General features: G+C 44.8%; 2 protein-coding genes across 5 annotated transcripts in view; one reads left to right on the top strand and one right to left on the bottom strand.

Moving 5' to 3' along the window:
- Positions 1-417: 417 nt before the first annotated feature.
- gigyf2 (GRB10 interacting GYF protein 2) overlaps positions 418-24,964 on the bottom strand; it is a 36,432-nt gene continuing 11,885 nt past the window's right edge. Inside the window, exons 8-30 of one of the 4 annotated variants that reach the window (XM_066709760.1) lie at positions 21,882-21,914; positions 14,595-14,696; positions 13,836-14,050; positions 12,622-12,772; positions 12,253-12,471; positions 11,838-11,998; positions 11,010-11,166; positions 10,387-10,553; positions 9,999-10,093; positions 9,249-9,374; positions 8,894-8,994; positions 8,279-8,379; positions 7,519-7,650; positions 6,147-6,305; positions 5,134-5,409; positions 4,251-4,373; positions 3,825-4,052; positions 3,447-3,503; positions 2,940-3,148; positions 2,211-2,365; positions 1,833-2,089; positions 1,566-1,713; positions 418-1,449 (exon numbers count right to left, since the gene is read on the bottom strand). In XM_066709760.1, coding sequence (XP_066565857.1) covers positions 1,382-1,449; positions 1,566-1,713; positions 1,833-2,089; positions 2,211-2,365; positions 2,940-3,148; positions 3,447-3,503; positions 3,825-4,052; positions 4,251-4,373; positions 5,134-5,409; positions 6,147-6,305; positions 7,519-7,650; positions 8,279-8,379; positions 8,894-8,994; positions 9,249-9,374; positions 9,999-10,093; positions 10,387-10,553; positions 11,010-11,166; positions 11,838-11,998; positions 12,253-12,471; positions 12,622-12,772; positions 13,836-14,050; positions 14,595-14,696; positions 21,882-21,914 — 3,440 coding nt within the window. In that variant the 3' untranslated portion in view covers positions 418-1,381. Of the gene's footprint in view, positions 1,450-1,565; positions 1,714-1,832; positions 2,090-2,210; positions 2,366-2,939; positions 3,149-3,446; positions 3,504-3,824; positions 4,053-4,250; positions 4,374-5,133; positions 5,410-6,146; positions 6,306-7,518; positions 7,651-8,278; positions 8,380-8,893; positions 8,995-9,248; positions 9,375-9,998; positions 10,094-10,386; positions 10,554-11,009; positions 11,167-11,837; positions 11,999-12,252; positions 12,472-12,621; positions 12,773-13,796; positions 14,051-14,594; positions 14,697-21,881; positions 21,915-24,964 lie in introns of all 4 variants that reach the window. The other 3 variants (XM_066709764.1, XM_066709765.1, XM_066709761.1) reach the window with 3 other exon arrangements.
- kcnj13 (potassium inwardly rectifying channel subfamily J member 13) lies at positions 6,919-24,481 on the top strand. Its single transcript, XM_066709769.1, has 5 exons — positions 6,919-7,034; positions 15,660-15,715; positions 18,892-19,034; positions 19,838-20,323; positions 21,071-24,481. The coding sequence occupies exons 4-5, from the start codon at positions 19,852-19,854 to the stop codon at positions 21,661-21,663; spliced, it is 1,065 nt and encodes a 354-aa protein (XP_066565866.1). The 5' UTR covers positions 6,919-7,034; positions 15,660-15,715; positions 18,892-19,034; positions 19,838-19,851; the 3' UTR covers positions 21,664-24,481.

A 24,964-nucleotide genomic window follows, 5' to 3' on the forward strand; every position in this document is an offset into this window, starting at 1 on the left:
TGCATAGTTTTATTCCGTTACATTGAAAGAGAGTGTCCATTGTGAACGGGTTCCTGCAAGGATGAAACGCTTCTAACGGCAGATAAAGAACCGGCTGCAATGATCTCATTCATTCACAGTGAGGCGGAGAAATCGTCGCCATCAAGCGGGCGTCCTCCCCAATACAAAACATTCCACAGCTTTGTGTGGGCCAAGGACATCGAATGTAGGGCGTTTGGAATATAAAGGGAACGCAGGGGTACATATCACACATCCGTCGAACAGGTAACAAAGTCTACAGCTTGCCACTGAAAACCGATACTCCACGATTCCAGACGCCTTCGCCTTCCCCGTTGGCACTTTTAAATCCTTCGGTCCAATTCACCCTACCGACCCGACACAGAGAAGCGCTCCAGGTATATTTACGACATGTCCAGGTGTCTTCCAAAATGAAACCTTTATTCCATTCCGGAAAATAAATATTTGCAGATAGAAAATTAACAATAATTGATACAATTGCACACACCCATGCCTACAATGGGAGTATAGATTTATACAATGGCAGAGAACTGCTGTAAAACGGCCTACCAGGCGATTGCCTCCCCCAAAGTAATAAACCAAAGAAAAAATAAAATAAAAAAAATGCATGACTCAATCAGCCCAATTTTTTTTTTTTTTTTTTGTGTAATTTTATAATACAGTTGCAGAATTTAAAGTTTATTCTTTAAACAGGCTAGTATTTTACAAGAGATGGATAACTACTAGGGAACAGTTGAACATGCCCTTAAAACAGGACATCCTCCATCGCACAAGAGCAATCTTCCGTGAACAACTGGCAGAGAAGGAAGGTTTTAAAAAAAAAAAAAAAAAAAAAAAAAAAAAAAAAGTTTTCAATAAATAGAACAGAAAGGGTTATTTTTCCAACGTCTTTCACCAAACCTATATAATTCTTTCACCCCCACAAGAATAGTCTATAGGGAGATGGCCCATCTCAATCCGCACTCTCGTTCTTGCAGCAGTTTTAGGATTGAAGCACCACAAGTAATTGGAACTACCCTTCTGGGGTCTTGTCTCGAGTGGCTGGGAGGTAGGGCTTAGACACCAAAATACAAGACCTGCAGGGTCCCGGTCCACAGCTCTTAGATGACAACCGACGAGCCAGAGAGCGCTTTTCAAGTTTCCCCGTTTCATTCGATGTTCTGCACTCGGCCGCCGGTTCGATGCGGAGGAACGGAGGATGAAAAAAAACTGTAAAAATGGTTAGCTCCGGCTGGGGTTGTCCGTCTGCCATCAACTGAAAATAAAACTAAAGGGGGTCGCGGCCAATTGGGAGAGGGCTGCGACGAAACAATAGCTGTTCAGAACGGAAATGGTCAACAGGTAGGCGGCAGTCTGTGGTTCCTCAATAGTCCTCTACAGTCTCGATTTCGCCCATATTCAATCGTTCCGACGAGGCGTTTACAGAAAAACCTGGAGCGAGGAAAGAGAGAGGGATGGAAATCAGGAACTCCAGCAACGCCTCAAAATATTTTCGGACACTTTCCATCGATAAACCCCCCAGCACAAGACCGGCGTCCCGTCCTTACCTAGCAGGCTGGGGTCGGCTCGTACCATCTTCTGTTTTTTCTTCTTCTTGCCCGACTGCACCGTCTCGAAGGCCGAGGGCTGCAGAGTCGAGTGATTCGACTGGAAGATGGACTGCACCGCCGTCTGATTCACTCCCCATACTGAGTCCTGGACAACAGAGGAGAGATTCAGCCAACGGGGCATGAAAGGGATGAAGCATCTCTAGTGGAAATGCATAGAATGCACTGGAAGGTCTCAATTGTGAGCAAACCCTCGAGACGACTGACCTGCTGCTGCTGTTTTTGTTGCTGTTTTTGCTGTTGTTGCTGCTGCTGCTGCTGCAGTTGGCGCTGCTGCTGCTGCTGCTGCTGTTGTTGTTGTTGTTGCTGCTGCTGCTGCTGGTTGGCTTTCTGTTTGGCACGGCGCTCCAGGAAGTGCTTGGCAAATTCCTTGGCCTCAGGCGTGTCTCCGAGGTAGGCTCTGATGTAGTCGTGGACCTCATACGGAGAGTCCACCTCTTTCAGGAAAGAAACAAAGGTAGGAACTGCAGAGAGAGAGAGAGAAAGATTACACTCCGTTTCTCCATTACGCACATTCGTGCATCGGAATGCCCGTACACACTTTTCCGAGTTATCTATTTTAAGCCGAGGGTGCAGGGGACTCACCATCTAGGTTGTTGGCGGTGTTGAGGGTGTGCAACATCTGCTCGCACCACTGGGTAAAGCCATCCTGGCTCTTGTTCACCCCCTGGAAGAGTTTCAGCAGCTTCTCCTCCTCCTCCGCTTTCTTGCTGGCCCGCCCGCTCACGCCAAACGAGTTGCTGTACGGACACAAAGGGCAGCGCCATCAGCCCCGAGAACAGACATCACAGGCCAAGTGCTCTAACTGGGAAATAGAGGTTCTCCGCAGCGTTCGTGTGATCAAAACCCTCAGAGAATCACAGCCCGTCTGAATTTTAAGTTTAGCCTTAGCTTTTGCATGTGAAAACCGCTACAACCTGGAAAACAGCAAACCGTGCAAGAAAACCCTGCATTTTTCTACTGTGATGCATAAGGAAACTAAAAGGCTTTCAAAGCAAATACACCTTTATGAAGAGAACTACAATGTTTTTCCACCCATTTGCGTCACAAAATTCCTCTACAGGTATCTGCCAATTATTTAGTCAAACTCTTGTGCAATACTGTTTATACACTTCCAGTACTTTCTGTAAGTTCATTTAATTGGCCGTCGGTGATCTTGAGATCTGAGTTTTGATGCTGTCATTCCACCATGTGAAAGACTCCGGTTTCCTTTCTCTTGCGAGTAAGTTTGAATTATTCCCACAGCAGAAATACCCTTTTTGTTTTCAGAATGACCCCCCACCGAGTCGGCGGGCGAGGGCAGAGGGGGCCTACCTCAGGTTGGCGTTGCTCTTGTTGTTCTTGGCCGTGGCGTTGCGGGTGGGGGGAGGGGTCTCCTTCACAGCCTCGTCCCAGAAGCCCATGTTGGAGTTCTTGCTGTCCGGGCTGCCCCAGATGCTGCCCATGTCGGAGCTCCACTGGGGGGCGCTGTTGCTGATGGAGCCCCACACCGAGTTACTGAGGCTGCTCTGTAACGTGGAATGCTGTGGACAGAGAGGGGGAGAGAGAGGGCATCACAAAAAAGGAGAGAGAACGGACTGCAGACAGCCGGGTAAACAAATCATAGGGCTGAGCTGAAAACCAGCCCGTCGTGAACCAGTCCTGAGGGGGTGAAAGCCATTGAGCTTCTCCAAATCTTTCACTGGCATAACAATTTCTTTGACTGCATTGTTTTTATTTTTTATTAACCACACATTAGTGTGTCATGGTTTCCCTGCCACCAGCATGTTAGCTTCAGGATTACATTTTCATCACAACCACAAGACGACGGACATATCTGACCTGCGGGGCAGCCCTGGCTGTGCTGGAGGAATTCGGGGTACACAGAACACCCTCTGACTAAGTGTCCAGAAAGAAGAAAAATTTAAATTAAAAAGGAGAACATAAAAGGGGGGAAAAAAAGCTCCTGGGTTAATTAAGTCTCAGATCCCCAGCACACCTCCCCCTCTCTCCAGCCCTGGGGCTCACGCTGTTCCCCTCAGCAGGCAGAGAAACTGCTTCCAAATCTCTCTTCAGCATTAATTGGACACAATGAGCGTGTCAAAAGAGAGGGCAGCAGAATCAACCCGAGCTCCTCAAAACAAGGCTTAATAAAAACGCACACACAAAAAAAACACAGAGGCCCGAGAGGAGATGGGCCCGAGGGCAAGCGAGACTCACTGCTCTGTTCTGGGCTCTGTTCTGCTGTGACGTCGGCGCCGGCTGCTGCTGCTGTTTCTGCATCTGCATCTGCCGGGCCTCCTCCTGCTGGATCTCCAGCAGGGACTTGGTGGCGGCCGGCTGCTTGGCCACGTTGCCCCAGCCCGAGAGCTTCGCCTGCTGCTGCTGTTGCTGCTGCTGCTGCTGCTGCTGCAGGACCTTCATGAGCTCCTGCTGCTGGCGTCTCTGCTGCAGGGGCGGCATCGGGGCAAGGACAGGATGAGCAGCACATTTACACATATGTAGGATTAAAAGCAGTTCAGCTGAGGAGATCGAAAGGCTGGGAGTTCTGGGGGGGGGGCAGGACAGGTCTGAACAACCCAGAACAAAGATAGTGTCTACTCATCCCTTCAACTCAAGGGTTTGATGTTATTCAGACAGCCCTACCTCCTCTCTGGCCTGCCGTTCCCTTTCCTCCTCCAGTTTCTGGATCTCGGCCAGCGATAGGGTGTTCTGCGTCTGGGATAGCACGGACGTGGACTGCTGGCCCCACTTGGACGACGAGGGCAGCTGAAACACAGGGAGGCAGGAGAGGGTCACTGAAATCAGCATCAACTACACTTAAGTGTCCTCAGCTTCAACTGTGTATTCACTTCGATGACAAGCTCTCGTTGCTTTACACCCATGTTCATTTCCAGTGAACCGTTTTATTCATAGCGTTTCATACACATCACACACAGAGGCCTGGTAAACTGGGACACTGATATCCTTGTCAAGTGTTTATGACATATAATCCACATACAAATAGTTATTTTATAGAATTTCCAGGGCAAACATTTGGAGGCAAAAAAATATTGATGGCTGTTCTCTCTACTTCCTGGATCGCCGACTGGTGCCTGAACAGATAACAGACCGTGCTGATCGAGCCGTTTCGGAGATATAAAGGTAGAGGTGAGGGAGAGTGTCTTGCCTGATCAATGGATGCAGGGTATTTTAAATGCTTGGTCTATAAAGGGGAGTTTGTTATCTGTTTGGGAAAGGGGAGATTAGTAACCCAGGGAGGAGAGAGAAGAGGAAGACAACACCTACTCGTTCTGAAACTCTTGGCCTTTAGGAATATATATATATATATTATATATATATAACAAACAGACCCATATAATGGAAGTGATGTGTGTTTTAGTGTACATTTAAGTTTCATTTAAGTTTCATTTAAATTGTGGTTAATCTCTTATTCTTTAGCCTAATACAGCAGGAGAGGGGAGCATCGCACTGAGAGACCCTGGCTCCCGCCGTGCGAGTGCAGTGTGGGGTGCGGCGCTGCTCTGACCTTCATCTGAGCCATCTGTTGCTGCTGCTGTTGCTGCTGCAGCCGGCGCAGTGCCTCCTGCTGCTGCTGCCTCTGTCTCAGGAGCTCCTGCTGCCTCTGCAGCTCCTTCTGCCGCTGCAGCTCCAGCTCCTTGTGCTTCCTCTCCTGCTCCTCCAGCCTCTGCCGGGCCGCTGCCTCCTCCTCCAACCTCTTCTCTTCCTCCATCCTCTGCATGGCTTCCATCTCCTCCCTCTGCCAGCGGGCCACCTCTTCCTCCTGCTGCCTGCGCTCCTCCTCCTGTCACACACACACATACATACACAACATGAGTTTCCAGCACAGGCCTGCTCCTGGGTGCTCTACTCACCAGGTGCTCTCTACTTTCAGGTGCTCTTCCCACATGCCCCTCTCAGTGCCTGCCCCGTGCGTCTATAGGACCAAACCCTCTCCTCTCAGACTCACCCTCTCACCACTATAAGCTCTCCAACATTTGGCCTAATGATCCCAACATGATGAACTCTTCCACCACTCAAACAATACATTTTTGCGAGGCCATTCACTACCTCTATGATGGTCTTTCCCTGCCCTATGGAGTGTGGAGGTAAGTCTATGGATGGGTTTTAAACAGTGTAGTTGTGTACAGCAAAAGCCTTTGCACACTGGATCGGATGATGCATATGATTTTTACATGCATGAAAAGAGAAAAAAGCGAGGGTGTGCCTCCTTGCACGACGAGTCCATCATTGTTGCACGATGGTGATGCGTCAATTTTGGACAATTTTACGTGCAACATGAAGACGTGGATTAAAGGAAAAGCTTATTTGCGTGTCTAAGTCTACAACAAAGCAAACAGAGAAAAGGAGGTCGAGGAGGTAAAGAAACAGTGGCGTAGCTTGCAAGTCGCACACTAGTGCAAGAACAACAGGCTGTGCATCTCGTGCGGCTTTAATGGGCAAATTGTCGAACAACTTTTTGGATGATGGACTACAAACGGCGCATTGGAACTGGTGTGCGTCGGCCTTGAGGCCTGTCACCTGTTTGCGGAGCAGTTCCTCCCTCTGCCGCCTTTCCTCTTCCTCTCTCCTCCTCTCCTCCAGTCTCCGGAGAGCTTCCTCCTGCTGCTGTCTCTCCTCCTCCTCCCGCTGCCGACGCAATGCCACTTCCTGCTCACGCTGCCGTCGCAACGCCTCCTCCTGCGCGAGCACACACAATGCACTCAGTCCCCTTTCACAATGCACCGCGCGTGTGTTTCAAAGTGTGAGTTTCATGAAGGATAAGAGCAATGCACATTCACAGATATAACTCACTTAACTAGTTTCAAACAAATGACATTAACTATACCAATGGACACTGTGGTTTTATAACATGCATCATCAGCCCAAACATAAACATTTTAACACTTCTCTTCTCTGCAAACATGCTCATGCATTGAGGGACACACTAAGGGACAGGTGATAACCCTCCCAACTCTTTTTTTGTTGTCCAATTAGTTTTTTTAAACAGGCTTTTACAAAAAGCGTCTCAAAGCTTCAGTGTTCAAAATCTAATCAGTAACATTTTACAACCATCTCTACCAAATAAAACAAACAGACTAAGAATTTAAAAAAAGAAAAAGACTAAATAAAGGCAGGATTATTTATTTTCTTGCTGAACCTGTGCATTCCCAAGAATTAGAAAGTATCAGTCCAATAAGTAATCTCAGGGGGTCTAGAAGAGGTGTCCAAAGTCTAAGACTGTCAGACTGACCAATCACAAATGCTGCTTGCAGAGATAGCATGTATAAATTGCTTAAATATATCGCATTCATATGACCACTCTGGAGGGAAGGAATCCGGAGAGGAACTTCGGCATGTGTTAGGAAACAGGACTGTGTTTCTTACTGCTTGCTTGGAGTCTGAAGGTGGCCGTTTACCGACACACAGGTAATCAATGGTTTACACATTTTTCTAATTTACATAGCCTTAGTTTATCTTTCTAAATACGAGGCTGAATTGTGCTGTTGTGAATGATCTGGTCAGAATTAGTTGCTTTGAAGTGTAAATCTGCACAGCGTTTTTGGTTGCCAAAAGCAAAGGTTTCATACTCATAAATAATTTATTTTGAGACGTTTATGTTGGAACTCACTGACCACTGAAATCTGAATAGATGACGCTGGTATAATAATAGTACACAGAAGAACTGTATTATACTAAATCCTTCCTGTACCTGGGATTGTATATAATTGCATTGACTGTCGTAAAAGTCACTGTTACAATGCTTATATCTGTATTTCACTAAGGTTACAGACTATTAAAGAATAATATTAAGTTGTATGGCTTTTAGTGTGATTACATTTAGTTTCTAGACTCTAGAGGAAGAATGCGTGTGTCATCAGCCGGTTACATGAATAAAACTACAGCTTCTCACCTGTTTGCGTCGTGCCAGCTCCTCTTCCTCCCTCCGCTGCCTCTCCTCCTCCTGCTGCCTCCTCAGAGCCTCCTCCTGTCTCTTCCTCTCCTCTTCCTCCCGCTTCACCCGGATTTCAGCATCTAGCCTTTCCTGCTCCACATGTAACAGAACATTTTGATTACAGACCGTCACAGCAGGACCGGACCAAGTTAATTCTACAAGCATTCTCATCAGCCGTCAGGGATGTGTGGCAGTCGGCTGCTAAACTCTTTGCACAGACAATTATCCAACACTGAAGTTATTCTCCGTCATTTGCTCAGTGTCTATAGATGCAATACTGACGTGAATAGACTGTTTTTATATCAGTCGGTTTAGTACCATTTTATCTCCAGTGAGCACAGAAAGACAAGTAATCTGTAAACTAACATTAAAGATTAGTCTAAAAGAAGTGAAGACTCTTCGATTAGCTAAAAGTTAAACTAAATTCCTATGAGGTGTCACTGCACAATTGCACAATGAATGGATAGTTGCAGTTCAAGCCAGTGAGAAATCTATGCATGCATTACATACTATTTACTTTGTATTCAAAATCTAATAACATTCAAATAAATCTTGCTTGATAACAGTTCAAAGGGGATTTTGACTCGTTTTTGTTCATAGGTTATTAGGACTCATAGTTTTGTCCTATTCTGCAGATCCTCTTTAAAGTAACCCTGTTAAACTACTGCAGACCTGGTGAACAGCTCCTTACTGGAGTCACTGTATGCAAGAAGCCTACCTTAGCAGCCTTTGCTTTTTCCAGTTGTTGCATTTGCTCAAGAGTTGGGGCCTGAACCACAGAATCAATAGGTAAATCCCAAACACTGCCGCCTTCCCACGCTAAAGAAAAACAAAGCAAAATAAAGGTTCTGGCATTTAACCAGCAACTCGAGTCAATCTTGTAGCACAAGCTAAGAAAAGGGAAACCCCTGATCAGACTTGATTTTAGTGACGTTATCCCAAGATTCAGCAACAGCAACACCCCCACCTCCCAACTCTTTACCTATTGTTGTACTTATCCTTCATTCCTCCCACCGATATTACTTATAGAGTGACCCTTAGCAAGCTGTACGTGATAATGCAGGTTTGAAGGACAAAGGGTACGTCACAAAATACCCTGATACTATTCTAACTTGGTTACTGGTGATAAGATTGCTGTACATCTGCTCAGCAAAAAGACAGTACAGGTGAATCAATGCCAGACAAAGGTTTTGCTGGCACAGGCGAACACTGGAAACAGTGTAACTAAGGCTTCTACCAAAGACTTGGACCTAGCAGTGTGTTCTGTACAGTGCGCTCAACTTTCACTGTAGCGAAAAGACCAACCGATCTCTGTGTCGGGAGTTTGTTGTACCTGAAGGCTGCGAGGATGGATTCTGCAGCTCCCATATTGAACCCGCGTCAGGTACAGACATGGATCTGGTCACGGGAGGCACCAGACTTGGTTCTGACGTCCTGCGACACACAGGAAGAAGTCGGATGACGTTTTTATTTTTTGTTTTGGTTCACATTGAGAATTCCCAGTGACACTCATCCCTGCTTCTGAACTGAACTGCCCAGCTCTTTATTCTGCCACCCCTGACTGACTGAACTGAATAAAGGTCACAAACGTTTCATTTAAAAAACAAAAAAACACAGGAATACATGTATAACTAAAAGACAATGAAAGAGTTTGAATGGTTGAAAGAAATGGCAGCCCTTGGTTGTACCTCATCTTTAAGGCCTGGTACTGCTGTAGCAGGAGGGTGAGCTGCTGTTGTTGCTGCTGCTGCTGCTGGGGGGTGCCAAGGGCTGCGGCCTTCTGCTGCTGCGCCAATGCCTGGGCATACTGCTGCCTGGAGAGAGGGCACGGACACGGAGATTGAGCCACACAGGACGGCATAGACCTGCACTCTCTGTGTGCTGAGCTGCACACAGTGGTCTGCATTCACATGGAGAGGATTCAAACTGAGGGAAGGAGGCCCATAGAAAAGGGCAACCTTCACATTAAAGCAACATGTCAGAAGTTGTCAAAATGTCGGGGGAACAGAAAATGCTTGCGAGAAGGAAAGCTACCGTCGACCGTGAACCTCATCAATTACCGGGGCCTTCCAGCAACACCTTGGATAACCTCTGCCTGAGATTAGTCAAAATCCAATAGTGTTACAACACACAACCTGGTTTTCGAGCTATCGATTTGACATCCTTGTATAATACGGAGTCATTGTGGGCAAAACCCGAGTCTCGCGAGATCTGGTAAGCACTGGTATGTAAATCAACTCTACTTGGCCTATAACAGCATCCTTCAGAGATTTCAGTGGCTTCCCTGTCCCAGCCCCTTGCACGTTATACCATTCTTGGTTTACCTCAAGCCTGGGCGGTTTTACTATATAAATGGTTAAAAGTGAAGAAGGAGTGATAACTCGAGTAATGACCGTGACACAGATGTTGCAAACGATTTGGACAGAGACATGCCCCACCTGAGGAGGTACTGGTACTGGAGTTGCTGCAGCTGGTACAGATTGAGGGCAGTGAGCTCCTGCTGCCTCTTCAGCCGCTCCTGGTCCAGGTCTCCCTGAGAACAGAAACGCAGCCACTCTGAGACAAAGCTGCCTTAGAAACCACTAACACCTCAACATGCCTCATGGTATCAGCTGACCTCCTCCTTAGGCCACTCCTGCATTGCCACCCTGGTTATGAAGCGACTTTAGACACTTTTTAGATCTCTGACATCAGAAGGCACATACTGGTCTTTGTAAACCTATTTCGCCTCCGAGGCAATCTTGAGCTTGAGCCAAAAGCGTCAAGATGCAGAGAGACTCGGACCTCAAGGCATGCCTGATACAATGCATCTGTCACAATACATACCAGTAGAGGCGGAGGGGAGGGTCCAGGTGCGAAGGGAACCCGCCCCCACATCTTCACGATCTCCCCCAGGGGCTGGAAGACCTCGTCACAGCCCCTCTTCACCAGCAGGGTCATGGTGAAGTAGCCCGCCTGGAACCATTCCACCATCTCCTGGTTTGTGAAGGGACCTACAACACAAACCAACACCGTTATCGACTCCCAGCTCCCCAACACAACCGGCAGTGTCCTGCGAGGTGAGCAGCAGAAATCTAGATATTATGAGGAATCAGTCATCTATTCTGTGCTGTTTATGTATGAAAATATGGTTATTAAAACATAAGAAAGGCCTCCTTGATGCACAGAAAAATGAAGTAAACTGAACGATAAAACAGAAAACAGTGTATCCTCTTGTTGAGCCAGCTGTGGTTTATTGTATCAGTTTTATTTAAATAGAAACTGAATACAATGACTTTTGGAGCGCCTCATGAAAGCAGTGCATTTGCAATTCAACCATGATCATGTGGATTTGAATTCTAAGGAAATCACTGATGGAGCCATAGTTGGCCATTGAAGGCGGTCACCGAGGACGTGACGAGCTGCAGTCACATACAAACTCACGGACTTGTCTGTGCGTTCACACGTACCTTGTATCTCTCCCTGAGGGTCCTTGTAAAACCACTTCAGCGCCGCCTCGTGCGCCATTGGTAAGGCCGCGGGCTTGGCTCTCTCCATGCTCTTTGCCGATAGCCTGTCGTCATCCAGGGCATTATCCTGGAGGTACGCCACCATTTTCTCCGCTTCCTGCAGCATGCGAGAGGGTCGAGTTTCAGGACAAATAAAAAGCGACGCTCAGCTTACGTCATGAATGAATACAGGCTGAACGAAGGCCTAGCTTTGTCCAGCTACAGCCGAGACCAAGTGTGGAGTTTTAACCACATCACACAACTGAAAACCACCAAAAAAAAAAAAGCTGTATAAACTAAATCAAACAACTTCACTTCAAACTACTTTTACACACTCTCTCAATACAGGAGCCATTCAACACGGCGGCAGATGTGGTTCTTAAGACACTCAATCCACCCCATCTGAGAACATTGGTCAAAAGAAACCACCATATAATTCAGAACTGAGCTGCTATGAAGGCGGTCTGTGAAGGGAAAGCCCAAGACAAAAGAGCTTGAAGACTGAACTACATTCAGCAGCATTCAGCCCTTTCCCCTCCAGGGTAGGGTCACGTCATGGTGGTCAAGAGCGCAAGAACATTCATTGCTGTGAAGCTGCCAGGACACTCCAGCTGGAAATGCTCTGAATATTGGAGGAAGACTTACACTTAAGACACATTACATGAAAAAAAAAGTCTTGGATGATATTTTACGCCAGTTATTCACAGAGCTATTCTTGAAATGGGATTTCTAGGGAAGGTCCCAGGACAGGTCAGTGGTGAAATGTAGATTCCCCCCTCCCAGGTGTACCTGCTCAAAGTGTTTTAGCCCCTCGTCATCATCTATGTCCGGCAGTGCGCTGGCGGGGGCGCTGAGAGGGGCCATGCCTGCAGGGAAGGAGACGGGCAAGGTGGCAGCCGCAGGCATGTCTGGGGGCTTCTGTTGGAGCAGTGGCGCCGGCGGAGAGATTTCTGCAAGGGAAAGCACAAGTCATGACCTGGAACAAACTCCCCAGCGATGTGGCTGAGGCTCAACGTTCAACGTTCAAAAATAGACTGGACAGGATCCTTGGATCAATTGGTTATTAATAGACACCAAACAAGCACAATGGGGCAAATGGCCTCCTCTCTATTGTACACTTTCTTATGTATGTAAGGGTCTGCATTGGGAAAGCAACCTAAAGGTTCTCCGCTGTGTACCTGGAGAAACCAATTGTTGACATTACCTTCGGGGATGCAGTTGGGGGTGGCAGTGGCGTGTGGGGGTTTGCAGGCCTCCTTTCGAGCCTCCAGGGCCGGGGGGCGCTCTGTACTCTCCGGGATGCTCTCCTCCGCTGTCTCGGGCTGAGAGGGGGGAGTGGCACCGTCGAGGACCTGGGTTTCTGCAGGGCTGGGGGCCGGCGGGGAGGGGGTAGGCACGGTACCATTCTCCGGCCTTCCAGAATCTGCCGTGGATAATGCAGACAGAGGAGCATTGAAAGATCACTGGGAAGCCATCCAGAAGCTCAACAATGGAAGCTGCTAAATCCACGAGGCCAGAAGGGCAGGAGATGCCCCCGGGGGGGGAGAGAGAACCTTCTGGAATCAGGACTCACCCTCCTTCCTGTCAGCCTCCTTTCGGGAGATCTTGTCGGGCTCCTTGCTCTCGTCGGGGTCGCTGTCCTCATGCTCCGATCGCTCCTCGCTCCCCTCCGACGGCTTGAAGTCCAGCTCCTGCTCTTCGGGGATCGGCTCCTTGGGGACCGTCTGGAGAAACACGGACAGTAAACGAGCAGGGCAGGGGAACCATGGCTACTGCACAGCAAACATCAGCAAGATGTTGTAAAAATACAATTTAAAAAAGGTTAAACCGAAGGACGTTGGTGAGGTGGACCATCTTCCTAAAGGGGCCGTTGAATACTTTACAATTAAGGGAAACAGAAATGAACTTTAACAATGAAGAGAGTTTCCCCTCTGATAACCAGACAGCCCAGGCCCAGTACTGAATTCCGACGACCACATGAAGTATACGTGATGTTTAATCTTTGTATGAAACAAAAACAGCCATTACAACTGGCCACTGCTACATGGCCCTTAACAAGACATTAATTCTTATATGGGTCATTAAAAAGCATCATGTTAACATTTAAAACAGTTCTCCATCTCATTAGCACAAGCGTAAATGATACATTACTAAAAGATCTTTGAACGTGTACATGTTGAACATAAAAAGGTGTGGAATAAATAGAGATCATACTTAAAAAAAACAACCTGTCATTTTATTTATTTATACACACATTATATCTATACACTCACAGAAATCTATTTAAAATGGATACGATTAAGGCTATAAATTAGTGGGGAAATCTGGTCTGCAGTGACCATTTTTTTGACATATACTCCCTGCACATTATATACGTTCACAGAAATCAAAAGCTGTAAATGTCCAGGGCTCCCGACGACTTTAAACAGTCTTGAAATTGTGCACACTCAGTCTGTCAGGTTGTATACAAGCCTTGTGTGTTTTAGTTTTCATTCTGTAAGCAGAATTTACCCGGAATGACAGCAGACATTGCCCACTTAGGGTGAGGCGAGGGACTACTAGCTCTGTTAATATCCCAGTGTCAAGACTTTTGCAGAGATCGGATTTCACTAAATGTTATTAAAAAGCCTTTGCGCTCGGCTGGACCGGTCAGCATCCCAGTGCATGGCTGGGTCAAGACATGTGCTTCCCACCCTCCCTCCCTTCCTCCCAGCCCATGAGAGACGGGAAGCCTGGCAGCTCTCTTACCTTGCGTGAGGGGTGGTTCAAGAGCTCTGAGCCCCTCACCTTGAGAGAGAGGAAGGCCCCGGACGAGTCGAAGGTGCCCATCTCCTCCTCCGCGTCCTCCAGACACCACTCGGGCAGACTGTCTTTCTCATCCTCCAGACTGCCGCTGCTGGAGCGCGCACGCCGGTACCCGCGCTCCCGCTCCTCCTCCCGCTCGAAGATGAAGCGCCGCCGCTGGTCCGGGTGCTCCCGCCAGCCTGCCGAACGAGGCCCGTCTGCAGTGCCGGGGACGAGGGAGAAATGAGCGACCTTTACTGAATTTGATTAGTTTTTTTGCCGAACTTCTTGCTCAAACAAACAAAAACTTAGTGGAACATTGTGCTCGTATGAAGACAAGCGCAGGAAACTGGTCTATTGTACCTGTAGCAATCTGAACTCGGGCCAATTTAATGAGACAGAAAGCGCACTAATCTTCCCTCGGCACAGTTTCATAAGGCATGCTTAAATAAAGCACTTTCTGCTGGATTACAACAATCAATAGGCATCTGACTGCGGTCACTGTACCAGTTGTAGATTTATTTACTGCAAAAGCGTCACACTGACAAACATGGCTAAAGAGGATCTGGAACGTTGTGCGTCTACTTTCCCTGCTGTGATGCCTTTTGTTCGTAATGCCAACTAACTCAAAGGTGACCGAGATGCTAGAGGAGCACTTTAACAATACTGGGAAGTGGGGATAAGTGGGAAAGCTAAGCGATTTGGGATTCACTCAAATTCCGGCTTGAGAGAATTCTCTCAAGCCCCTCTCCCCGTCCTCACCGCCTTGCTCGTCGCGGGCCATGCGCCAGTTCTCACTCTCCGAACGCGTGAACTCATGCTTCCTCGCCACCCCGGTCACGCTGTCCTCGTAGTTTGACCTTACTGTGGAGGGAAAAGACAAAGATGGGGGGGGGGGGGGGGTTAAAACAGTATTGACAATACAACTCTGAGATTTTGTCTAGTGTCAGTTGACTAAAGAACATCTGTGGCAAGATCCCTTGGTTAATCAAACACTGCATTTCCTTCCAATTGGGATTACTATTTATTGATCACGGATGGGTTTATCTTTGTCAAAGGGTAAAACAAGTGGTTGCTTTGGGAAGGCATATGGGGAAACCATCCAAGAATGCTGGTGGCTTGAAAATAGGCAAACTTCAAATGTGTGTGGCAGCCATCTTGTGAATGATTAACTGACTGTAGAGGCATCTTCAACTCCAAAGAAAATGGAAAGTAGTGGCGGTTGATCTTGCTTGTCGATTATGAATACAAGAATCTCATCAAGTCTTTTCTTGAAGGATCCCAGGGTGTCAGTCCACAAAGCAACAGGATCCAATTTCCCTACATCTACTCAGATCTTTACGATCCCAGTTTGGAATGAACCCATCCTTTATAAACTTCGACTTGGAGACTTCAACACCACAGTAGCTTAAATGAGAAACCCCATTCATAGAGGGTTAAAACCATCCAAATCAATTCAGTTACCCTTGCAAACAAAACAATGCAAACAATTCCTTAGTGTAGCAGCTTAGTTGTAAAACTGATAACCAACAATTGTGCAACAATCTACATCTCTTCACAGGAACACAGCAATAAAGCAAAGAACAGTCTGACAAGGTGGATTTTTGGGGGGGAGGGGGGTACGAAAGCACTAATTGGCCCCATGGAGAGTAAAGTGACCAATCGAATCAGCTTCAGACAAACACTGCAGATTAGAATGAGACGACAGTGGGTTCAAACCAGCCACGGCAGCACCATCTCACAGATCCCAGGGTGGTCATTTTCAGTCTAGAAACCCTTGGGATTTATTTATTTTTTCTCTCCCCCACCCCCCCTTTCCCATTACAGCTGTGGTAGAAGGCCATCACTATCTCCGGAGAGACACCCGAAAGTCTCGGCGACCGGTAAGTAACTTTACAGCAAATCTGGAGGGGTTTAAGAACAGCCGAGCGTCTCGTCTCTTAGAGGAAGTCTGCAGTGTAAGAGTACCTGCCAGAAGGACATAGGATTACTGACTGAACAAAAGCAAAAATCAATAATGGCTGCCTTCATGTTTTAAAAAACTTTTCAACAGGCATTATATTTTGGATTGCATGAAAACAACATACACTCCATATTCATTATTAAAATAGTGTATGTTCCCCGCTTATGCAAATTATTTGGGGGGGAATGTAAATGCAATTAAGATGACGGGACAATCATGCTGTGAAGAGAGTATCTTTTAAATGTTTTTTTAAAAAAAAGGTTATTTTCTTGTCAAATTGGAAAAAAAAAAAAAATCGTCTCAAATGTCAATCATTAACAACATTCAAGCTCAGATGTTGGTCTTAATCAAGGTTACCCTCTTACTGATCTTCAAAATTAGCACAAATGTAATGGATTGTTTTTAAGACCTTTGATTTACCTTTTGTGAGAGCGTTTCAAAGAAGAAATTTTTCGATATACCAGTCAGCAGCGTTAATAATTATGCTTTCTACGGTAGGAGAGTTACACAAAGACACTTTTCTCCTTTGATTTATAGTTATAAGAGAATCCATCAATTATACAAGGCAGAATTGACAGTGTCTTATGAGAGCACATAACGTTCTATATGATTTTGGCTCCCATCCCACCCAGGGACATTAATTAATTTCAACTCCAGAACTCCTTGGTTGCCAGACACACGCGTAGCAATATTGCCATTACTTTAAATAGGCATCCACAACATGGATAATATACATACATGTGTTCCAATCATCGGTAATCAGTACCTTGATAGACTGTGAAGATGTTTACAGATGGGAACCAGTCATGCAGACTATAGAATTTGATTGAAGTCTTCTGCCAAGAATAATTGTTGCTTTGTCCACTTTTTTGACTTGGGTAATTTGTTATTAATCCATTAACAGTAACTGAGGCTATTGCTGAACACCTAGTACAGTCGACATTTGCCGAAAATATGTGAATTACTTCTCCACATCCTCATCGTTCACATGCGTGGAAATAAATGATATGAAACAAAATTAAATAAAAACTTTAAATTGGAGTAAATTAAAAACGTGTTTTTAAACGAAAATGTTTGTCTCAAGACTGGTGATCAGATAAAAATGAAAGCAGATGCAGAGCTTTCTTAAAAGAGCTCAATATAACTGATAGAGAACAACAGCTGTAATGCTAATTAATAACAAAAGTAAAACACAGCACTGGTTGTGGTGGGTTCAGAAGAGACTGCAACCTGTGGTTAGGTCGCCTTCCAATGGTAAACTAGATCAACTGCAAGTATTTTTTTATTTCTTGCTCAAGGCCATACAGATCACAAATACACAGTCTATTTCAAATGCCATATAAACAACACCTAGCTTAGTCAAGCAATGTTTGTTTATTTTTACAGATAAAAAAACAAAACAAAAACAAAACTTACACTAGGAGCTCCAACTCTAGACCTTCTGGAACTCTATGCCCATGTAAAGTGGATTTGAAAATAACGAGAACCGTTACCTTAGCCTGTATATTTAAATTCATATTAAAGATCCGATCACAAGCAGAATAACTGTAAATGTTGATTCTTGACCCCCGGCTGTTCTCTGTGAAGACAGCACATGCGCTTCATGTGACTGGGCCTGTGATCCTAAACAAAGCCCTTTATGGAGGTTACTAGTCACCAAGTCTCACTTTGGGTCTTCCAGAAAAAAAAACAAAGGAGGCTATTTATGCCTTTATTTTTAATTCTTTGTACATGCAGAATCACATTTGCTCCGTTGCGTGCAATAAACATACAATTTGAGTAGTGTGGCTCGATGAATCCAATGGTATAGGTTTAGCCTTCAGAGAATTGTAACTTCAGTAACTCACGTATAAAGCGGGATACAGTGCTGAGTCACGAATATCAACATAGTAACAGCAACAGCTTTGGTTCGGTCCAAACAGAATGCAATTGTCAATGTTTGCGATTCCTATTACAGTGGTTCTCGGACTTGTTCAGGTTGCAGAGCAATTGGGAGTCATGGTGCGGTTTGATAACCATGAACAGCATGGAAAATGTATCAATTTAATGGAACAACTAAAACTACCTGGAAACTATGACATCATATTATTTGTATGGTCTCAGTGTCTCAATTTCTTTTTTTGTTTCCTAGCTATTCATGCGTTTTGTCGTTGACTAGCGCATTCCCGCAGACATGCTGTAGTAGGCGATATACAGTTAAGAATTTATACACGAACAACATACAACTGAGAAAATTCTACCTATTAATTGCAAATTGTGATAAGTTTGCCATCATTTGCTCTTAGCAGCAGAACAGCAGAATAGTTACCATTATTATAATTTTTCATCTATTAATAGTTCATGCAGTAAAGGAGTTTTGAATAATGCTATTATTTCATGAAAAGAGGTCACTTAAATATTACAACTTGGGAAAAGAAAATTACAGCAAATATCCATTAGGTACAGCATATGAGGATTGGTTATGCTTTTAAATCAGACCGATGAATTCCACTGATAAAAAAAAGGTTATGTATAAATAAAACAGTGTTTAAAAATCACAGAACGTCTAGCAATACAAACTGTCAATCTATGTGTTAGGAACAAGATCTGGAATTACAAACCCTGACTTCCCAATGCCTTTCATTCAGATCCGGTTGGCCCAACACGGGCATGAGACAAGAGATGCATCACAGCGATGAATTCACATTGACCACACATTTTGCCAAACATCATTGCATCCTTGGGAATCATTGCATCACTGCAGAGGCTGACCGAGAATGATCCAGATGCCCGCTCCAAGCCCATGGCAACACCACGTGCCCTAAACTCACTAGGAAGCCGCACCCTGTTATGAAATCGCACACTTTTGAAAACAGATCGACTTAACGTCTGGTATATGCACAGCGACTCATGGCATATTAAATATGGCCGGTGTGATCAGTCTTTTGTACGATGCAGCAGCTTACATCTCCAAGATGGAGTCCCCCTGAAGCTGCAGGGCTTTAATGGAAACAGAGCCCCTTTGTCTTCCAACCCTTGGAGAAGGGAAAAAATCTGAATGGCTGATAGCACAGGCACCCCACCCCCCAGTGTTATAAGTCAGCTCTCTCCTTGCAGGTTGGGATTCAAGGCAAGCTCTGGGATTTCCAAAACGCTACAGCTGGCAAAACTGCATAGTGTGGGACAGGAGATATACAAGTTCTGTCCAAAAAGACCCGAGAAGAAAGTACTGACACCGAAACTGACCACTACAATCACAGGTAAGTCAGCTTGATTAATGCTATGCCAGAAGTCTTAAATCAGCACTTAAGTATAAAAACTGACAGATATACCTTTTAATTATGGATTATAAATTGGAGGTTTATTAGCTCATTAAGGACAAAGACTTTCTATAATCATAAGATTTTCTCTCCCAGAATACAGTCATCTTTGACTGCAAATTTTGAGGGAAGGTATGTATTTATATGTATGTGTGTATTGCAGACACAATGATGGGGAGTAAAAGTAATTTTTTTTAAAAGGGTAGTGCATCTACTGTAAATACGCATTTAAAACTTACGCAAACACAAACTGGTCTTGTGCTAAACCTAAGCTACTGTGAACGACGGGAGAGTGTTTTTTTTAAATTTCAATCAATTATCAGAAGCAATCAACAATCTAGAAAAAAAAAAAAAAAATTAAAAAAATACTGTACGGACTATCTGGAGTCCAAAAATGAAGTGAAGACTTGAAGAGAACGGTGATAAGTGAGAAAATGTAACTCGCTCTCTTGTAAAAACATGAACATCTGCAGTACTATTACAATCAACCTCTTGTATTGGATTTGTAAAAGAGGTACTTCCACTCAGAACATCACTAATGCTCATTATTCCAGCTCCACTTCATCACAGATCTGTAAGCAATCTCTCTCGCGGAGGACCAAATCCTGTCACAAAAAGGCAAAAGCAGCCGACCTCGCCACTTTTGATCTCGGTGTGTTTTTAGAGAATTCCACCGCGTGTCTGAATGTCGTTGGCGAAATAATGAACCTTTCCGCCTCATTAACATTTGCATGCCATTCCAGAGAGGCTGCTGGCGATGGCTGCCAAAAGGAACGAGGTGGACAGGAAAGCTGCGGCGCCCCTGATGTCCCTGCGCCGCCAGAGACTCGTCACCAAGGATGGCCGCTGCACCCTGAGGACGGGCAGCCGAGCCAAGGGGCTGCTGTATCTGCAGGACATCTGGAGCACGCTGGTGGACCTGCGCTGGCGTTGGGTCCTCCTGGCCTTCTGCACCTCCTTTGTGGCCCACTGGCTGCTGTTCGCCTGTCTGTGGTACCTGCTGGCGCACTTGAATGGGGACCTAGGGGTGGACCACGACAACCCCCCCGCTGACCACATTGTGTGTGTGAAGTACATCACCAGCTTCACGGCCGCTTTCTCCTTTTCCCTGGAGACACAGCTCACCATCGGCTACGGCACCATGTTCCCAAGCGGAGACTGCCCCAGCGCCATCGCTCTCCTGGCTGTGCAGATGTTACTGGGACTCATGCTGGAGGCTTTCATCACAGGTGAGCTCACAGCTTATTCAGTCGTCCCAGAACGCAAATTCCTGAACGCCAGCCACAGCGCAGAAGGTCGTATAAAACAAAGATCTCCAGGTTTCTGTTCTGGGATTTCACATAGTGTCATCTTATAGTTTCTCAATTAGACCGAGACAAGAAGCTTCTTTTAGTCAAGTTCAATTTGCTTGCACTCTGTACCTTCAATTTGCCCTTTAATTGATGGTGCTACACAGAGGATACATGTACAGCTCAAGGACCGTATTAAAACTCTCACTCATCCCCTAGTAACAAAACTAGGTCATTATGATGTGAAAATCACGCACATTTTTCTTTCCTTCAATGCATTTTTCCATCCTGAATATTCCAATACTGCTTCACACGAGAGGCAGGAAGTTAAACAAAAAACAATTACCACAGAAAGCTGGATGGATTTATATATGCATGTGTGTCTGTATACATACATACATACAGTATATCAAGATCTGGAATTTAACACGCTAGATCCTGCAACCTTGAGGACACCGATTTAAGAGCACCTTAGTAAATAAACTGACCTTGTTACCATAAGCAATGTTAAAAAACTCTGTGCTACAAAATAACACAATTTCCTAGCATAACTTGATTCCTGGAAAAGACAACAGAAAAATAAATAACAGCTGTGTTTATGCCTTGGGTCACAAAGCAAGACTATTTTACAAAAATAAATATGCCAGTTTGTGGGATTGCAATTTGAGCTCGCCCTCTGTTTTCCAGGTGCCTTCGTTGCGAAGATAGCCAGACCAAAGAAGCGGGCTGGAACCATCAAGTTCAGCGCATCAGCCGTGGTGGGGCACCACGAGGGCGAGACCTGCGTGATGTTCCGTGCCGCGAACATGCGTGACAGCCCGCTCACCGATGTGCGGGTGAGTGCCATTCTGTACCAGGAGCGCGAGGACCAGACGCTGCACCAGACCAGCGTGGAGTTCCACTTGGACAGGCTTGCGGGCCACAAGTGCCCTTTCTTCATCTTCCCCCTGACCTTCTACCACCCCCTCACCCACTACAGCCCCCTGTACTCCGCCCTGCGGGAGGGCAACCCGGCGCACTTTGAGCTGGTTGTCTTCCTGTCGGCTGCCCAGGAGGGCACCGGCGAGAGCTGCCAGAAGCGAACTTCCTATCTAAGGTGTGAGATTGATGTTGACCACCATTTCGCAAACGTCCTGGGGCTCGACCCGGAGGGCTCTTATGAGGTGAACGTAGCCAACCTCAGCAAGGTGCTGCCTGACCGTGCTCAGACCAAAGCGGAAGGTGAGAAGGATTTTGTAGTTCAATTAAACGGGGATGGTAATGACGGCATAGCAGGATAAGTGGGAACCCGCCGTGTCCCCAGCCCACCACCCGAGATCACAAAATGCTCCCAATCTGTCGTTTAAACCCAACCAGAGGGCATTTTAAGACTATGGACGTGACTTTTTTTTGTTTTACTCTCGGGACCTCAGTCTTACACACACAAACTCCGGTGGGCTGATGCTTGGACACCATTATCGATCATTGTAACCACTGGGAGAAAGGAGAGCACACTTACTGTGATTCAGCTGGAAGTGCACTGGAGCGGCATCTGTGGGGCCACACATCATGAAAGAGAAACACAATCAGGATCACAAAGGCTGCCTTTGATAGACACGCATACATCCGGTGTTTATTATAGACATCGACTCAAGATGGCGATTTTCCTGATCATTTACTGTATTGCCACTACAAACACAAACAAGTGGCTCACACTGAGTACAGTCCCTGTGCTGGTCAGAGGCATACTTCTTAGTCAGGGTACTGCGATCAGTTAAGTCTGTGAGAAAGAGCTTTAATTCCACTTTATCTAATGGTTTGAAACCTGTACGCTAAGTTTTGAGTTTTAAATGAATAAATTACTGAACAAACAGAAATATTAAATCTTAGTGTAAGAAAAACTTAGATCAGAATCATGTTTATCATGTAACAGTAGAGATCTAGTTAATGAGTATAAAGCAGGTAGCACATATAAAGAGGTAGATAGCATCTATATTTGTATCACTGTATTGCATCCAGCATATATTTACAGATCAATATAACAAAACAAGATCTTTATTTTTTAAATACTCTGGGAATATATTCTTGATAACATGTTTTGGATTATAAACACTGTAAAGTGTTAAAGAAGGTCCTTTGTGAAGGAACATTTCGAAAGCTGAATTCAGTGCAAAAGTGGAACAAAACACTTCTTAAATGTGACTTTGGCATATTTATGGTTGTAAAAGCACTGCTTCCAATGTATTGCACCATCTGCTCAAATAACATGAATTTAGAAAAATCATAGAACAAATGTCAACTGTTTCTCGGGTAATGCAAACATGCTATGAATTTACACACTGCTGAAGGACTAAAAGTATTAAACCATTTGCAAAAGATAGTATTTCAGTTTTCTCCCTTTATATAACTCAAGAATGTACTGGGTCTTAAATGAATGCTTTAAAAATGAGCATCAAACCTGCTGCTCATTTCTCTAAAGTGATTGACGTGTTAAACTTTAGCAATAATACACACTTTAATGCTGATCCCACCTAGGTAATTATTGGGTTGCCTAATATAAGGCCTTGGGGACCCTCATCTCTTTTCATTCCACCTAAGCTGTTGATCACTTATCAACCTAATCAAATCCTTCCATTGAACTTGTTGCTTGAGAAGACCTTTATTTTAACTAAGAGCACTTCTTAATCACAGAATGGCACCACTGAAAGCAGAATTAACCCTCTACCGGGTTTCAGACATGTGCTAATTTAGGCGAGCCTTTTGAAAAGCAACAGGTCTGGAATGTAACCGTCTGAACACGTAAAGAAAGAGAATTGTTTATCGTGGAAGTGTTTGATAAAACACAGAACCTGTGGCTGTGCACCACTGAGTTGATAAATTGATAAGAGTTGTTTAGGCGGGTATAGGAGAGCTAGACGACTGAACACAATTATTTTGATCAGTGACTTGGCAACAACACACCTACTTCTGAAACCAAAAGAGATACTTCAGCCAAAAAACTAAAATCAAATTAATGGCTAAATAATTATAAGCAATTAAGAGTTTCTCATTGGAGTGAAGTCACAGAGATCCCACAGGAATGAGAAACAGCGAGAAATTATACATAACCAACACCCGAGGACAGGAGTTGTGATGCGTGGATATTAAATAAAGTAAGTAACAAAGGCTTTTGTCACAGATTAATATTACTGTCACAGCGTAAAAGTTCCCAGTACAGGTGCTTTCCAATGTACCTCCTCTTGCACACTGCAGCCATACTGAGTGACTGCTGCCATCTCTCTCATTTCACTGGTAGTACAGTCCTTACATTGCAGTGTGAAACAGTTGTCATTGATACCACTGCAGTTGAAATGTACCCTTTATGAGAAAGTCGTTTGACGATTCAGTAAGATGAACACATTATATTGTTAGTTAAAGTAAACTGATCAATGCTCTCTTTTCAGAGCTTGATGGACACTTATAGTCAGCCTGTGGAAAATTAAAACCCAAGGTCAAACAGGGTGGGGACTACACTACAATACATTCAGTGTGGAGTTCTGTGTTGGATGTTTTTGCCATTAGATATTTCTAAAGACTAATAATATCATAAAGTAATGGAGAAATTGAATATTGGCAGTTTAGTTTCTATTGTGTATTTGTAGTATTAATACATTACATAAGAAATGTACAAGGCAGAATTATAAACTGAATCAAAATACTATGAAAAATATTGTAATTATCTAACTAATAGCATCTATATTTTAATGTCAGCAAAATGCAGCTCACTTTCATTCACTGAAAAGGATTTGGAACAGAGAGGACCAGATTATCTGATGCCATTTTATATGCCTTATATTTAGATTTGATGTAATTTGATATGCCTTATGGGAGCTGTATTTCAAACAGGAGGGTGGGTCTGCTTCTTTGCTTCATCTCAAGGTTCCCTACAGATTTGAGGGAGACTGCAGCTGCGGTGGATGTCTGATGCCAATACAGATACAAAACCGATTCATGTTGTGCTGAAAAAGCTACTGAGATGCATGATGTGAACTTTAATTTGAAAAATTTCAGGCAAAATGTGCGGTTTATTTGCTCGATTTCGATGTCCGACGTGAATAAAAATGAACTGTTTAAAAGGTAGTGCCATTTCAGGGGTGAACTGAGGCAATGCAGTGAATTATACAAGCAGAGAAATGCAAAATGTGGTGCAGCACTGCAACACAAAAGTGCCAATTAATTGTACTGCTCTTCCTTTAAGGGAAACAGACATACAATCTCTTAATTCAAATTAGGAAATGCTTTAAAAAAACCTAGGCTGAACCTCAGAAACAACCTTTCATTAATACAGATCTGTACTAGACACCCCTAAGCAAAAGCAAATTCAGGCTTTTCCAATTAGTTTATGATGCTCCATTGGTCATCGCTATCAACATAATGATCTTTTCTCAGGCTGAATAGCTACTGTGTACATGGCGTCCCTTCATTGATCAAACAGCACTTTGACGATTCAGAAACGGAATTCTGTTTTATCTTTTGATGTCTGTCGTGTTGCACAGATAAGCACTTCATGGTGCTTCGTTGAATCGAACACGTTAAAACTGTAATGCTAAAAAATTAGGCCGT

This window comes from Amia ocellicauda, chromosome 7 (genome assembly GCF_036373705.1).
Source record: "Amia ocellicauda isolate fAmiCal2 chromosome 7, fAmiCal2.hap1, whole genome shotgun sequence".
In the NCBI taxonomy this organism is placed as follows: Eukaryota; Metazoa; Chordata; class Actinopteri; order Amiiformes; family Amiidae; genus Amia; species Amia ocellicauda.

Coding starts and splice junctions, on each gene's coding strand:
- kcnj13 (XM_066709769.1), top strand. CDS start 19,852: ATGGCTGCCAAAAGGAACGAGGTGGACAGGAAAGCTGCGGCGCCCCTG. Junction 20,324..21,070: donor GCTGGAGGCTTTCATCACAG/GTGAGCTCACAG, acceptor TCTGTTTTCCAG/GTGCCTTCGTTGCGAAGATA.